This window comes from Apis mellifera, linkage group LG13 (assembly GCF_003254395.2).
Source record: "Apis mellifera strain DH4 linkage group LG13, Amel_HAv3.1, whole genome shotgun sequence".
Taxonomy (NCBI): domain Eukaryota; kingdom Metazoa; phylum Arthropoda; class Insecta; order Hymenoptera; family Apidae; genus Apis; species Apis mellifera.
Window position 1 is genome coordinate 5,350,474 of NC_037650.1, and position 16,068 is coordinate 5,366,541.

The 16,068-nt window shown below is 47.9% G+C and overlaps 1 protein-coding gene across 28 annotated transcripts in view; it reads right to left on the reverse strand.

The window, feature by feature from the left end:
* Foxp (FoxP protein) overlaps positions 1-16,068 on the reverse strand; it is a 234,575-nt gene that overhangs the window by 58,223 nt on the left and 160,284 nt on the right. Inside the window, exon 1 of one of the 28 annotated variants that reach the window (XM_026444555.1) lies at positions 4,612-4,635. The exons of the other annotated variants lie outside the window; for them this stretch is intronic. Coding sequence (XP_026300340.1) covers positions 4,612-4,620 — 9 coding nt within the window. The 5' untranslated portion in view covers positions 4,621-4,635. Of the gene's footprint in view, positions 1-4,611; positions 4,636-16,068 lie in introns of those variants that run through there. 28 annotated transcript variants of the gene reach the window in all.

A 16,068-nucleotide genomic window follows, 5' to 3' on the forward strand; every position in this document is an offset into this window, starting at 1 on the left:
AATTTCTTCCATAGATCGTTGAGATCGAAGAGAACATTTGTACCGTCGACGATTTTCCTTTCGAAACATATTGATATTTGCTTCTCATAATAAAAAATAAAGGAGAAATTTGGAGAGGAAAAGGAATTGATAAAAATAAGGGGGAGGAGGAAAAGTTTGACAGAACGGGCATCACACCGTGGTCCAGATGAAAAGCGTGGAAAAACCCGTATATGGAGGAACAGGCGCGGTCATTTTTCGAATCGTAATTGAGATCGAAAAGAACATTTGCATCATAGATCGATTTTCCTTTCGAAACATATTGATATTTGCTTCTCATAATAAAAAACAAAGAAGGAACTGATAAATTTGGGGAGGAAAAAGAATTGATAAAAATAAGTGGGAGGAGGAATTGATAAAAATAAAGAGATGGAGGAATTGATAAAAATAAAGAGATGGAGGAATTGATAAAAATAAGGAGGAGGAGGAATTGATAAAAATAAGGAGATGGAGGAATTGATAAAAATAAGGAAAAGGAGGAATTGATAAAAATAAGGAGATGGAGGAATTGATAAAAATAAGGAAGAGGAGGAATTGATAAAAATAAGGAAGAGGAGGAATTGATAAAAATAAGGCTCGTTGATAAGGGCTCGTACATCCCTGTGGATATCGGCAAGCGTCCCATCAACATCAAGGAAACGGAGAAAACGCTTCTTCGAGATGAATCTTTTTCAAAACCCAGAACACGCGAACAAGTTTTCACGATGGTAATTCCGTAATATAAAGACGAAGGGAGGTTGGTTATCGGGGACGGGAAAGTTCCTTCATCCTGGTAACAGTTTTTGTTCGAGATACGACGACTTGCAAGAGCAAGAGCAAGAGCAAAAAAAAAAAAAATCTGCTCCGCTATTTATTATTCTATTAGCGATCCTACGCGTGATGTGGTTTGGCCGGGCAAGGAAGGGGAGACGTTTGGAAGAAAAAAGGAGGAAACGAAGACGAAGGAAAAGAGGGAGGTTGAAGGGAGATAGTAGTGGCTCGCGCGAAAGGTTGGTCCGAGAATCTCGGCCGAGCGGAGAAAAGGATCCGCTCGGACCGATACCGAGCCAAGCAGTCAAGTTTGTTGACTTTGGCTAAATATTGGATGGCAACTGCAAATATTCGTCTCAACTATATACTCTGCGAAAAGAGAGAGAGAGAGAGAGAGAGAGAGAGAGAGAAAGAGCACCCTCTCACGGGTGAATTGGGAGACCGGTGTGCTCGACTAGAGATCGGTGTTAGAACTCGACCGGACGAAAACCACTTTGCATTCTAAATCGAGTCACGAAACATTTTCCACGTAAGTAAGTGTACAACTTGAGAACGTGTATCGGGTATCGATCTATCGAGGGACGAGTTTCTCTCGAGCGCGCGCCCCTTTGTCCGTGGAATCGTCCAACGACAGCCAATAATTGTGCCAGATAATTACTGCGGCAAAAGATCGAATCCCTTCCGATCCTTCTCCATCTTCGATCCACTTGTCCGCTCTCCCGCTCTTTGACAATTTCTTTCATCGGAATTTCTTTTCGGTTCATTTGACGGGGTGACCTTTTTTCGCGCCTCCCGCACAAAGTGTCGATCCATCGTTGTCTTAATGGCTGGCAGGCCACTCGTCCTTATTGCAGACTTAATTACCGACTGACTCCAGAAAGTTATAATGGCCAACAACGAGTACCTCGAGGACCCCCCTTTCGCCCCTCCTCCCCCCCGGTCCTTTCAACTCGGCCGCACAAATCATCGTCGAAATAAAATTTTCTTGGTCCAACGATATCTCGAGTGACGCCGCTCCACGTTGCTCCTCCACCGATTTAATCTTTCGATTTAAACTTCGATCCTTCGAGTATGTTGGCGCCGCATGATAAATTACCATTTACGATTTATTACGTATCGTATACATCGACGAATATAGAGAAAGAAGAGGAGAGATAAGAACAAAATAAAAAAGAGAGAGGAAAACTATAATTTCGAGATTCGTGCGAAGAGAATCTCTTTATCCTCCGGCTTATCGTTTCACGTCCTTTCCGATACGTTTACGAGTGATAACGTGACGCGAAACGGGAGAATTCGAAAGGCGCGTTTCACCCCCGCAGGGGATGCCGGTTCGAATCGAAAATCGGATGCGCACGTGGGGATGGTTGTGAACGATAGAGAAAGAACCCGGGGGGAGGAGGGGAGGAGGAGAGGGAGGGAGGGAGGCAGAAACGGCAAGCCTAAACAATATCTTGCGGCAATGTAAGGAGCGTCTATTGGGCCATTACCGACGGTCGCTGACCATTTTGGCCATTTGGCTTGGACAGTGCTTACGTCAGCGCTCTCGATTCTCTCTCTTGTTCTCCGCCTATTTCCCCTTCCCTCCCTCCCTCCCACATTTCGACTCTTACCCGCCATTTTCGTAGTGTCCCTTTCATGCACTCTGCATTGTTAGCAGCGAATAATTCTTTCTCACCCTCGCCCTCGATAATTCGAAATTCTAAAAGCAACCGAGAGAAACAGGAGGGAATTCGCTGTATTTTTATTTTTTTTCTCTCCTCTCTGTCTCTCTTTCTCTTTCTCTCTCTTTCCTTTTTTGAAGATTGAAGACACGACGGAGCGCAGGGTTTTAAATTTGGCGACGTTTTAATAAGAACGAACGGGAAAGCGGAAATTACGGATCCATCCCAGCGTGGGGGGACTTTCGATGATCGCGCTTTCGATCTCTCCGTAAAGATCGCACGCACGCGTATCTGTATTTCCACGAAGAAGAAAAGAAACAGCGGAGTTGAGAAGATTGTGAAACGGCGATAGAGCCACGATGATATATGACCGGCGATAAAACGGAGACATTGAAAGGCCACGATCGATCCCGTTTCGTTTCTTGGTCCACCATTCTTTCTCCGAGGAGTGTCGTTCTCGCTTTCCTGCGACCCGACTTCCACGACGAATCGCGCGAGTCATCGATCCACCGCATGAACTTGATCGAGATTTTACAGGAGCTTTCTCCATCACGGGCAAGATTATCCCAGGGCCCCGTCCTTTCTCTCCATACGAAATCGAATACAAAAGTCTGCCGGTATTTCTAATCGTATGGTATCGATCGCGGTGGAATGGAAAAAAGAGAGAAAGAAAAAAGAATCAGAAAGAAAATTGTGTATTACTATATTCGTGAAAAAATTTGTTAAATACCTCAACGATCGAATTTGTCTTTCGATAATGGCTCGAGAGAGAAGAAAGAGAGAGAGAGAGAGAAAGTTCTCGAAATTTGTTACACAAGCTGTGTGAATTTCATCCCCTTCTAATACAAACCAAGAATCTAGCGATTCTCCGTCCAGAAAGACATATTCCAAGTTTCTCGAATAACATTCAAAGCGGAAGACAAAATGCTTATGGGAGGAAATCGTTTTCTCTCTCTCCGTTCACTCCCCTGCCCAATCCCCCTTTCTCCCCATCCATCGCTCCTCTGTTTCTTTCCGCTCAAGGTAACGAAACTCCTTTCTCCCCCAATCTTGTTCCAGATCCAATTCTCAGCTGCTGCTGCCGCTACTCTCCACTTCTCTGTTCTCGGCGGGGCGGCTTCATCCGACTGCTTCCTTCCGACTCTTCCCCCCGAATAAGCCGCACTCTTCGCCAACCGAAACATTGCGCGAAATAACGTTAAATATTTACTTTCGAGACGATTGTTCCCGTCGGTACGACGATAAACATCATTATGTAATGTATATAAAGCGTACGAGCGCGCGGACCACCACCAAGGCTCCGGAAGGAAGAGATATGCTCCCACCACCAAACCCGCCACCATCCATGTGAAAACTTCCCCGCGCCTTTTTTGAAGGATTGACCCTGCGTTTAAGACAGGAGGATCCATCCATCTGTCCCCACTGTCCAACCGAGGATCGAGTCGCATCGCTCATCCATATGTGCGCTTTCCTACGATTCGATCGATCTTCGCCACGAAAAGATCCGTGCGTTGGCTTCTTCGTCGTGTGTTCTTCGCGCGAATGGATAATCGAATTGAAAATTATCGATACAGTGGCGACCAAGAAACGAAATTTCCAATTCTTTCGAAGAGGAGAGAAACGGAACGAAGGAAGAGAGAGAAATAGAGAGAGAAAGAAATCGATAATTAATAATAATGGAATGGAGAGAAATTTTCAAGCATGGAAAACTACTCGAAATTCGGTTATACGTAGCGAGTCGAGGAAGATATTTTATCCATCGTTAATTGGATAAGAATGGTACACACGGTCACGAAGCTACGTAGTCGCGAAACGCAAACTGAATGGTCCACGGACAATTTATCAAAGGAGGGCTGATATTACTTGGTAAAATCCCCGGGAGGTTGGCAAAAGGGTCGCCACGCGGTCCTTGATGGCGATCGCCACTATCCTTTCGAGATCGTCGTTAATTATTTCTAGCTTTTCGTCTAGCATCGTACTCGAGGCAAAGAAGGGCCGTACACCACTTGTCGCTCATTGTGTACACCGTATATACGCGACGAATATTTCCCGTGTACCGTTTCCATCGGTGTGCACCGAGTGTGTCTTGTGTCAATCCCGAAACTTAATATACCCGCGACCTTATTATTAGACATTTCAGTTATTAAAACGTTATACTCACGTGACCCATCCACGTCACGTTAAATTCTAACAAAGAAATACAAAATTTCTTTCGTTGCTCCCTTACCTGAAACAAAAAAAGAAAGCGACGTTTATTAATTTCGACGTCAATCAATTCTTTTTCTCTTTTCTCCTCTCTCTCTCTCTGCGGAGAAAATTCACGCTTAATCACGAAGCTTCATAAATTACGATCCTAAGGTTAACGAGGCTTGTACGAGGCTGGGTACGATAAACAATGTCAAAAAGGGAAGAAATCTTCGAGAGGGGGAGGGGTATATATTGGACGATATCGCGCGTGACAGGTACTTTTGTGTCGCGTTGGCCAAGAGTACAAGCGGCCGGGCCCGATAAGTGGCTCTATCAATCCATTCGGTCAGATAAGAATTTCACCATTGATCGCCGTTTCCCCGTATCTCTCCCTCTCGGCCGTGGACGTTCGTTCCCCGCTGCGATTAATGGACACCCATCAACGCCTCGGACGGCCATCAATCACGATTCCCGAAACACTCCGACTCGCTAATAGCCGATTTTGTATTTTCACGGCGTCGAATCGTTTCCATCGTCGTTAACGCCGACACGCTTTGTTCTCCCTCCCTGTTGCGCTCGTAAAGGAATAATTAACCGACGACGGGCGCGAAAACACCCGTTGCGCGTCGCGAAAAATCCCTTCTCGACGATCCATTCTGTTGTTCGTCCAAATTCTTATAACAAATATACGTAGGACGACAGGGAAGAAGGTATCCTCCACTTCCGTCGAGGGTGGCGCGATACGTTACTAAATGATCCAACCCGCAGCCATAATCCCACCCCCTCCTCCTCTACCACCACTCCTCCTCTAAGCGTCTCGGCCGCGTAGCTACACCGAATTTCCCATGCTCCATCGGTGGGAATACGCAATTTAATACTCAACCAATTACATATACGAAATCTTGTTAGCCTCGGTTATACGGCCGGGGATACCGGTTCGTGGATTCGAAGGGGGTTGCAAGGGGGAGTTTAGCGAGAAGCCTGACACCCGAGGCATTCTTCCGAGGATACCTTCGAGAGCGCGAAGACGAAGATGTGAAAGACGGAGAGAGAAATGTGCTATATGTGCGAGTGAGCGAGAGAGAGAGAGAGAGAAGGAGGAGCGAACGATTCAAAGAGGAAGAGGAAGAAGGGGGAGGGATGGTCGTAGAAACAGGCAGGCATACAAACTTGTTCAATTATGATCCTCGATTACAACTATAAAATGCGATATTGTTCTAACCACCACACCCTAACGCTTTTCATTCGCCCCGACGTCACACTGCTACCCCTTATGTACCTTCCCGTAGCACACACCTTCCCTTCCCCTTCCCCTTCCCCCTCTCCCGATTCCCTCGTTTCGGCTTCTTCAGACCCGAATATCCTCCATTCTGAAATATACGCCTTCGCCGTATTAAACGGCGGGCTTGATTGGCGCGTCACCGTTGCTCACGTATCGATTTATCGGAGAGGGAGAGGAATTTATATCCTTTCCCGTTGCCTCAGGCGGATGTAATGGACGGTGGAAATTCTCTGCAGGTGGATTTAATTTAATACAGACCGGCCGTCGTCGCGCTGTTTTATTCGCGCTCTTCCTCCCTCCCTTTCCCTCCCTTTCTCTCTCTCTTTCTCCCTTTCTCTTCGGGAGAAAGATATGATTCTACTTTTCATCCGCAACAGCCACCTCCAGATTTCGAGGTCCTCCAAGTTTTCAAACTTGAAAGAAAAGAAACAGGGGGGAAGGAAGATACGATTTTCCCCTGATACGAATTCTCCCGATCGAACGAGAATTAGGATGAATTCGAAGGTTGAGGATTCGAATGTGTGTGTATGTGTGTTCCCAACCCAATGGGAATAATCGACGTCAAGTCGGCCACCCAAACGGAATTATAGTCATTCCTTGGCGAGGGACGAAAGTGTATCAGGCGCAGAAGGTGTATCCCGGAACGGTGGTGGTGTTTCAACGGTGGAGGATTACGAAACACCTTGAAACCGTTCCCAAGGGTTCCCCGAGCGAGCGGGACCAATCTTGTACGAACGTCACGGCTGGCCAATAAACGCGAAAATCACTAAGCTAACTACTTCGGGCCACCGAGCCTTGTCCTGTCCTCCCCCTTCAAACTCTCTCCCGCCAACCCTTTCGGCTTGATGCTTCTTACACGAGAATTCCCGATCCGTGGAATCGTCCTCCTCGTACGGGATACATCCTCCAGCCTGGTTTCGTGCGCATTTAATTAAGCTGAGAGCGTGGCCGCGATCGCAATGACTTTGCGATTCTCGAGGCGAGCTCGACCCAAAATCCAATCTCTCTCTCTCTCTTTCTTTTTCTCTCTCTATTGTTGGTTGGATCGCGCCCGATTCTTTCGCGATCCTTCCAATAATTCGCTTCCCTTGCTCCAAGCTCTGTTATTTCTCTTCCATCGATCGAGATATATCGAAGAAAATGAGAGAGGGCGTGCTTTCTCCGTTCGTTCCGTTCCCTTGTTGATATTCGTTGGAGGAAAAGAATTGGAAGATAAAAAAAAGAGATGTATCACGTTGAAGAATCATCAGAAGTAACGAGGCTCGTCAAGAAATCTGACGGAGAAGAAGGAAAGAAAAAAAAATCGCGAAAAAGTTTCGAGATACGTATAAACGGAGAAGCTACGCTTCTTTCCTCGAAAGTAGCTCGGCAAACAAAGCTATTTATTAACGTAATACCTCGCGAAACTTTCTTCCCCTGCGTATCTTCGATTCGCTCGGCTAGACTACTTTTTCCACGATACAACCCCTTGTATTAAACCGAAGAGGAATAAAGGGGGGAGAGAGAGAAAGAGAGAGAGAAAAAATAGGAAAGAGATATTTCTCGGTGAACGAAAATCCAAAACGATTCCCTAAACTCCCTTTCCCTTCGCGCGCTCCGTTTTTCCTCAAGTTGAATCAGGCAGGAAACCATTCATCCCTTCCCCCCTCGGATTTCACTGGTTCAGCTTCCTGCCGCGCTTTACGAACGTTTAATGCATCTGGTGTATAAGTGGCCCCTATAACAAGGATCAACAAGCGTGGCGGAGAAATCCGCGCCTTACGGAATACATCAGCAGCCATATTTACATTCGCTGTGTAATAGCGGCGCGATGATGCCCCCATCCTTTCCCTCCACCACCCAGGCCCGTCCACTTTTCGTTCGCCTTTCGAGAATTTACACTCATAATTCCATGATGTTTGTTTCCACCGTTGGCTTTCAGCGCAACCCTCTCTTCCGCGGAAGGCGGGAGAGGGAGGGAGGGGGACGAGGGGGTGGTAGGTAGGGTCCACTACCTTTTCGCTTCCTGTTCCTCTGCCTTTGCTTCTCGCAGCTTTGCTTTTCACAGCCTCCTCCAGTGTCCCTCTTATATCCTCGCTGTTTTCGCCCTCACCTCCCTCTCTCCCTCTCACACCCTCTTACACGCGCTTCTCTCTCGTTTCCCGAACGAACGATACCCCAGTAAGCTCTCCAAGTAAGCTCCTCTCTCCTCCCGGCGGCGGCGGCGGCGGGAGAGAACACGCCCCGCGGGCAATCGCGTGGCCTGTTTAACTAGCCTTTTAATTAGAAACGGTTAAAAATTCACCGGTGCCACGAAATACATCCGGTCGCCTCAAAATTGTGCGTGGCTGCAACCCTGTCGAGAAAGCCGGGGCGAAGCCACGGCTCTCCTTTTGTTGCGTTGCGCTCCCATTGTGCGGCCAGACCTGCCTAATATTTACCGCCTAGCCACTCGGGGGTACGCCACCCGCCTGACACCCCCGCCGTCGCCGCCTCCGGGGACCGTCAACGAAGATACGATTCGCGACGTCTCGCGATCAACGATCGAAATCCGTCGAATTCTCCGCCCGCGCGTTTTCTCAACCAAGGGAAATTTTATCTCGCCCGACGCGAACAGTCAATTTCACGTGACACAATTTCGATTCGAGAATCGAGTAGAAAATCGAGACGAGTGTTTTTAATCCCAATTAAAGTGTACCAACTTGGCGCGTAGAAACGTGTTCGTGTTTCCGGTTATCGAAGCCACACATCTATCGGGCATCGTGGGAAGGATAAAATTCGCGGAGGAAAGGTAGATGAAGGGTATTATATACGATACAGGTGGGGAGAAACTGGGCAGCGATCTGAAACTGGCCGCCGCGTTGAAATTAAATAATTAGGATTATTATGAAAGAATTCGTCTTTGTGACGTTACAGATCGTATTATGTACACGTATGGTCTGTGTGTATCCGGTCGAAAGCACGTGAAAAATTCTATCTCATTTGATACCCTCTGCCGTTGCATTAACACACGTATAATAATGCACCGACCATCGAGTTTTCCCGTGCATTTGCACGGCCGTTTGCACCGACTTCCGCTCAGCCCCGTCTCTCTCTCTCTCTCTATTTCTCTCCCTCCTTTCCTCCATTCGGTGGATCGCGCTCGTTTCTCGTTTGGCGAAAGAGAAAATATTGAATACAATATGGGCCGCGGCGCGCGTATTATTTACACGCGCAGGCTTGGATTTTTTCAAAAAAACTCGCACAAAGAGTCGGATTTAATTCGTTTTCGGCGGAGAATATTCATTCGCGGCGGGCGAAGCGTACACGCGCGGGGGTGGCCGGGCGAAAAAAAAGAGGAAGAAGGATAGGAGGGAGGGGGGAAAAAAGGACATGCATACGCGTATGGAGAAACAAAAAGAAACTTGCATCTGTTCGGGGGTCGTGTATTATACCGCGCGCTGCTACCCACCCAATAGAAAACGATAACAGCGCGCCTCCCGCATAAGAAAGACCACGCTCCGAATTTTCGCTCCGGATTTCGCGATACCCGTGACCCTTGAATCCTCTTTGCCCGGGGAATTAACGCGCGTACCTACGTACCTACGCGCGAATTTACAGACTATTTAAACGGATTTACCTTTTATTTCGTCTCTTCGCCCAAAAGCGTACGTATATGTATATGTATGTGTAGATGTATACGTCATCTCATTCGGAAGGATAACCATCGATCTGGCTAGCGGGACGAATCTTTGCCCGTGAGAATTCTTCATAGGACGAATTTCCGATTGGAAAACTGCTACGGAGGAACGAATTCTTCCGCCTGTGCGAGTCTGGCCCGCGAGTCCAATCCTCCCCCCCTCCCTCGGCGCGCAATATTGGATTTATTCAAGCCTACGAAGTTCCCGGCCCTAAATAAAAAAGGGTTGTCGCGCGGCCGCCGCCTTCGGTAAGAGCCTCCTTACATCCTCCACAGCCGCGGCGAAACTTTTCTCGCCGGGACATCCGCCACGTTGGGGGCAAAAATACCCGGAGACATTATTAAATACGATTATCCCTCTCTTTCGAGAGAGAGAGAGAGAGAGAGAGAGAGATAGGGTGGCGGAACGAGGACAAGGAATAAGACGGAACGCAACAGTGACAGAGGGAGGGTGGAAAGAGGGGAAAAGATTGAAGAAAGGGGTAGTAGTAAGTGAAAAAGTGGGCGTGGTGGGGTCAGGCAGGGTAAAAGTAAAAAGTTAGGATGATGGTATGCGACTTGCGAGAAGTGGGATGCAGCTCGAAAGGGTAGAAGTAAAAGAGATGGAGGGAGGGAAGGGGAGGACGTTAGGTTGAGCCGAGCTCAGCCGGTCGAGCCTGACTCGGCTCTCAAACTTTGATACGATTAAGACGGAACGAATTAATCTTCATCCCTGCGAACGCCGTCTGCTGGCAGCCGCAGGGATAGAAAGAGGTGGCGAAGAAATTTTTAAAAAAAAAAGGGTGAGCGATCGTCGGAATGAAGGAGAAAGAGAGAGAGAGAGAGAGAGAAGGAAAAGGAGAAAGAGAAAGAGAGGACGGAGGAAACGGGTGTCGAGGACCGAGGGTCGCCTTTGCCCGAACCCTCTTCACTTTCTGGCGAGAAGGTGACGTTAATTAGAAAAGCGCGACGAGATTTCTGACTTCCGAGCCGGACCACGATCGGTTCCCGCCTCCTTGTCTCTCGGTTCACTTCGAGGGATGACCCTTCGAGATTTTCAAACCGTTCCCCTTCCTTCCCTTCGAGCGTAAACCGATCTTGCTCTCCAAACTACGTACGCATAATCCGTTTCTTTACGAGGCTCGAGTATCGTGAAAAGAAATTTTATAAATACCGTAGGTTAAGCGAGATTTTCGTCCGTTCGTTCTTTTAAATTGATCGTAATTTTGTACGTTGAGTAAGAATTGTGGAATTATTAGGAGGGAGGGAATAGAGGATTTTGGAGATTCACGATGTACGCCGCTGCGCTGCGAAGATTAAACAAACGCTTGTCGCTGGCGCACGAAGGGATAGTTCGAACTACGAAAGGCATGGTCAGCAGCGGTCTACCGGTCGTTTTTAATCCCATTGTGAACATGGCTTAATCGAGAAACCATTACCCTGGTTTGCTGCGCGAGCTAGACTGTCTGCAAGGGTAGGGCCCTCTTACAGTGGAAAGGGTGGGCATGTGTTTCCGTATGGATCAAGCCTCGAACCGATAGAGAGAATGAATTGTACTCTCCATCCTTTCTTCCTCTCCCTCTCTCGTCGTTTCGTCGCAGAAAATCTTTCACTCGAAATATACTATATAATTTTCCCAAAAATAAAATATATATCGCGAAAAGAATACTTACAAAAGAAAGAAAAAAAAAACTTAATCGAATTACAAAATAAATGTTTAAAAATCTGGAAAAAAAAAAGAAGAACGAGCCCATCTATATCATGATATACTCTCTCTACATAAATTAAAACAATTTAGTCTCGAAGAATATTTTAAACGCGTACCAGAAACGTTATATATACGAGAGCGTAGAGAAATTTTGCCTCGACAGACAGGAAAAGACCTTTTCCCCGCAAGTAGCCCCTAACTGGGCGCCGGTGCACCCTGTCGCGCGAGGGGGATCCCACCACCGGGTCCAGGAAGCTCAGGGCGAAAAGTCAGACATCAGGGAGAGAGAGCACGAGTGTCGTCCATAGAGCGGGAGTGGTTTTGCTGATCGGATGGTATTTAGCAATAAAGTTCGATTCCCCGGGTCGTGGGAGAAAGAAGCAGCCCCTGATTTCGTCGGGGTTGCGAAAATTACAGTTCCCGAAACGGCCGATCCGTCCGCACCATCCGCAGTGACGTGCAAGTGGCCGCGTTTAACCTCGCCGTCGTGTATGTATCGGCCGAGGTGTGAGCTTTGTCCCACGACTGCAAAAGGGGGAACACGATCAGAGACGGAGAGAGAGAGAGAGACTGGAGCCGAGGCGCGGGTGCGGAGATGGCTACGAGGTTCGACGACAAAAAGTGACCACGGTTCGATGGAATTGTCGTCCGTTCCGTGGCGCGGAACGGAAATCATCCTCGAAACCGTTTCGAGGAGGAAACTTTCTCCGATCTTTCCACGATCTTTACATACTTTTTCGCCATCGTTTTAATTCATTCTTCCTGGGACGGAGCAAGATGTTCGATGCAGGTGGGATTCATCGCCTGATTTGCGATGAGAGAGAGAAAAAGAAAGAGAGAGAGAGAGAGAACGAAAGATCGTCGCACACGGGATGGAGAATTAGAAAATAAAATGGTCCCGCCGAGTTTCGAGAGATTTAAAATTGACTTCGACTCGAGATAAATAATTTGATCGAAAAGGGAAGGGAAGTCGGATGGCGATGGAAAGGTTCGAAGGTTCTGTCTTGGAGCGAGAAGCTCGCGTCTCTATTTACACAATCGGTTCCCCGATGATCGAACGACGGATCCGTCGAGCAGAAGGAAAAGTATGGAATATTTAGCGTTCAGTGAGCTATAAAAGCAATTATATGGAAGCCATTGTTTGTCGGGAGTGCGCCTCCGCGATACGGGGGTCGAACAGTCGAGATGACGGTGGGCGAGGGGAGGGGTGAGGTCCGACCGGAGGTAGGAAGCATCGGCCCAATGAAAATCAGAAGTACGGAGCAATAAATACGACCGAGTCAATCCACCCCCTCCTCCCCGTCCCCCCGCCTCCCCCCTTCCCTTCCCTTCCCCATTTAGTCCTTGCCGGATCGACCCTGAAAACCCGGCGCGAATCTCCATTCAGCTCGAACGCGACCTCCTTCTTTCCCTTCGGCAAACCATCCCGCCGCCCCTGTTGACTTCATTCTTGCCCACCATCATTTCCCACTATCTTTCCTTTGACTCGTCACTTTGTCGGAATAAATTCCGTTCGTTTCCCTATCAACCGTCCTGTCTCGAGATAAATCCGCCTAATCGAAATCGAAGCCGGGAAGAAGAGGTCAGGTGGTTTCGAGGAAATTAATCGGAGAGCGCATCGAGAAATTGTAAATTAAGTTTCCGGGGTAGGCGGGAGGGGAGGGTTAAAAAATATATGGGGATAAAAATGATGGAGCGGAAGAAAGAAGCGAGAGAAAATTGGGAGGGAGGGAGGGAATGGAAGGAATGGAGGAGGAAGAAGGACGGTCTGGACGAGTCTGGAGTAGGAAAAGTGCAAGCAGCTGTCGGGGAAGTGGAAGAACAAGAGGAAGTTGGCCCGAAGAAAAGAGAAAAGGAGAGAGAGAAGGAACGTGAAAACAGGGTGTCGGAGGACCATTCTAATATAAATGTCCCCGGCCCCGAAAAGCGGAGCGGAGACATTCCCTAATTAAAAAACTTGAAAAATTAATACACATTTCTCTCGGTGCTCGGGGGTTGTGTTACTCCTCGTTTAATCCTTGGTATCTGATCGGCCATCTGTTCCCAGCCATCTCGAACCTGGCACCGCTGCCAGTTCTTTTTCTTTTTCTTCTTTTATCCTCCTCTTTCACCCTCTTTCAAATTATTTCTTGTACACGCCCGTCCCTTTCTTCGATGCCGCTTCTAATCACCACCCCGTTTACGATAAACTTTCTAATTAACGCGAGCCGAGAGCTTTCAAGAGGAGAGCAAGCACCTCTTCACCACCACTGCTTGTCCCATTGAATCAGTGGACCATCCATGGTGGAGGAGGAGGAGGAGGAGATCGCTGCTATTCCTAAAACACGTGGAAATGAGTTGACGGGGAAACGGGGTTAACGCGTTCGAACGTGATTTTCAGGAGCTATCGCACCTACTACTAGACAAAGGGCGGACAAAGAGCGGAAAAGCAAAGATATCCCTCGGATGAGGAGGGGCTCGAAAGGAGAAAGGGTTGACGCGGCTCACGACGGGAGAGGCCGATCTGTCTCGTCGTAAAGGGTTAAAAGGAGGCAGTCGAACTCCTGCTGGCAGCCTATCGTTATCAACAATTCAATAGTGTTTAACTTATTTATGTGCCGTTAAATGCCGGGACTAATTAGATGGCGGCATAAAGATCCAAGCCCGGTACCCTCGGCGGGCCCTCTTCTCCAAGTGGTTCGTCGCAGCGCCTCGTGGGGTGTAACGTGCACCAGCCACATCGAGGCCGAACGAGGGGTGGAACGAAGGTTACGGAGGTTAGAGGAAAGCTTCCATAACCAGCCGGAGACAGACAATGGCAAAGAATGAGCCAGTCTCTCTTGAATAGGCCTCAAGACACTGAACGCTATAATGCGAAAGACTCCATTGTGACGCGGGCAGTTAAGTGCTCCTGTCTGGTCTCCAAAACGAAGTGGGCTACCGTTCTCTCTCTCCCTCTCACTCTCTCTCCCGTTCTCTAAGTCTCCGCTTTTAAACCGGTGTTCCCTTTGCTCGCATCGTCGCATCGTCACCTCCTGCTCGATCCGAGTAGCTCGACGATATTAAGGTGAACTGCAGGTGTTCGATTAGAAACCTCTCGAGCAACTATCCTCCCTTCCCTTTTCTCTTCTTTTTCTCTTTTCATCCCCAAGATAATTCTCCATTCGAATCTTCCGTTCATTTTTTTCCTCCATCCCCTTCCCCCTTTTCTTTCCACCAGTTCTTCGGTGAATCTTTACAAGCGGACCGGCAAGTCTTGTACGCGACCCGCCGAGCGTGAATTCCAACGACGCGGATCTCTGGGTAAAGAATGAAATGAAATGTTGGATATTTAAGGGCGGAAGGGAGGAGGGAGGAAGGGAAGGAACGAGACAAGATGAGCCGCCGTGGCTGCGAAACTTTCTCGCTCTCCGCTCTGCGGAAGAAGCGTCTGACCGCGCCACGATTCACGGATGATAAATCGTTTTAAACCTTTTTCACCGGACTCGTTCGGCCGGAAGTAAAAGGAATTTAAGGTCCAATTGGAAGCAGAGATACCGGGGGAGGTTGCGTAGTTGAAACAGAGACCGAGAGATAATGAGGGGGGGGGGAAGGAAGGGGCGACAAACAAAGAATCTTCCTCGCGATGATTTCGCTACCATTCTCTCGATAACGATAGCGATAGATTGTTATAAACGGGGCGAGATGTATAATATAAACGAGGCGCGAAATATTGCGGCAACGTTTTACGAGGCGACGACAAATCACGATCAGAGAGCGGTGATGTAACGACAGTTCCCGTCGTTCGGTCGACTGGCAAAAATATAATTCGAACTGTACACCGAGCAACGTTGCAGATTTACGATGTGTCGCCACGACGTGGACGACAAGCACACAACACAAGCTGGGCCGACGCATTACTAGATTCAACGATACAAGCGTGCACACACACACACAAGCGGGGTACCGAGGTAACACCTTTCCCCACTATGTGTGTTAGCGATTCGCCATCGAGCGACGTTTTGCTTTATGTACACTGGCCTCGGCGATACGTGATGTATGATAAACAACACGTGTTAACATGTAACGAGAAGAAAGAGTGTCGTCGCGCACGTCTTGCTCTTGTGCCCGGAGGCGGAAGATGCTTTATCCTTCTTCTACGAAAATATTGTTTTTCTTTTTTTCCTCCTCCTCCTCCTCCTCTTCTTCTTTTTTAACAACATGTCGAAGAAAAATAAACGACGTTTTTTTCTTTCTTTCTATCTTTCTTTCTTTCTCTAACCACGATTTCGAACGTTGCATTTCAATTCAATTACCATACGCGGAGTTATATCGCGGACACGATGAAAATTTGCATTCACGTACAACAAGTTGGGGTACAAAAGTCGCTTCGCCGCTTCGATGCGAATTTAATATAAAGGTAGATTTCTAGGAAGGAACTAGGAGAAGGTGTGTACGGTGTGTGTAGGTGTGCGCCTCGATCTTAAGTGTGAAAACAATTCCGAGAAATAGCTTCTGCATTCAGTGTTCTCAGATATCGGACGTGCTGTTCTTTGATACATTCGGAAGGTGTGATATCTGGTTGCTTAACCGTATACGCCCGCGATGCACGCAAACACGCTTGTCTTCGGGAATTAACGTTTTATCAAGGCGATGCGACCGAAGAATTAAATTCACCGCGCTGCGATAATTGTTTGTAGTAATGAGAAAAGCGAAGGAAAACAGTAAAGGATTTGACGCAAACACTATCTACGCTCGCGATAACCGCAAATTATTAGCGGCTTTATCGTATCTAGTTTATTGTGCTAGATAAGCTCGTCGTTTACCTGATTGTGTTTCGCGAAAC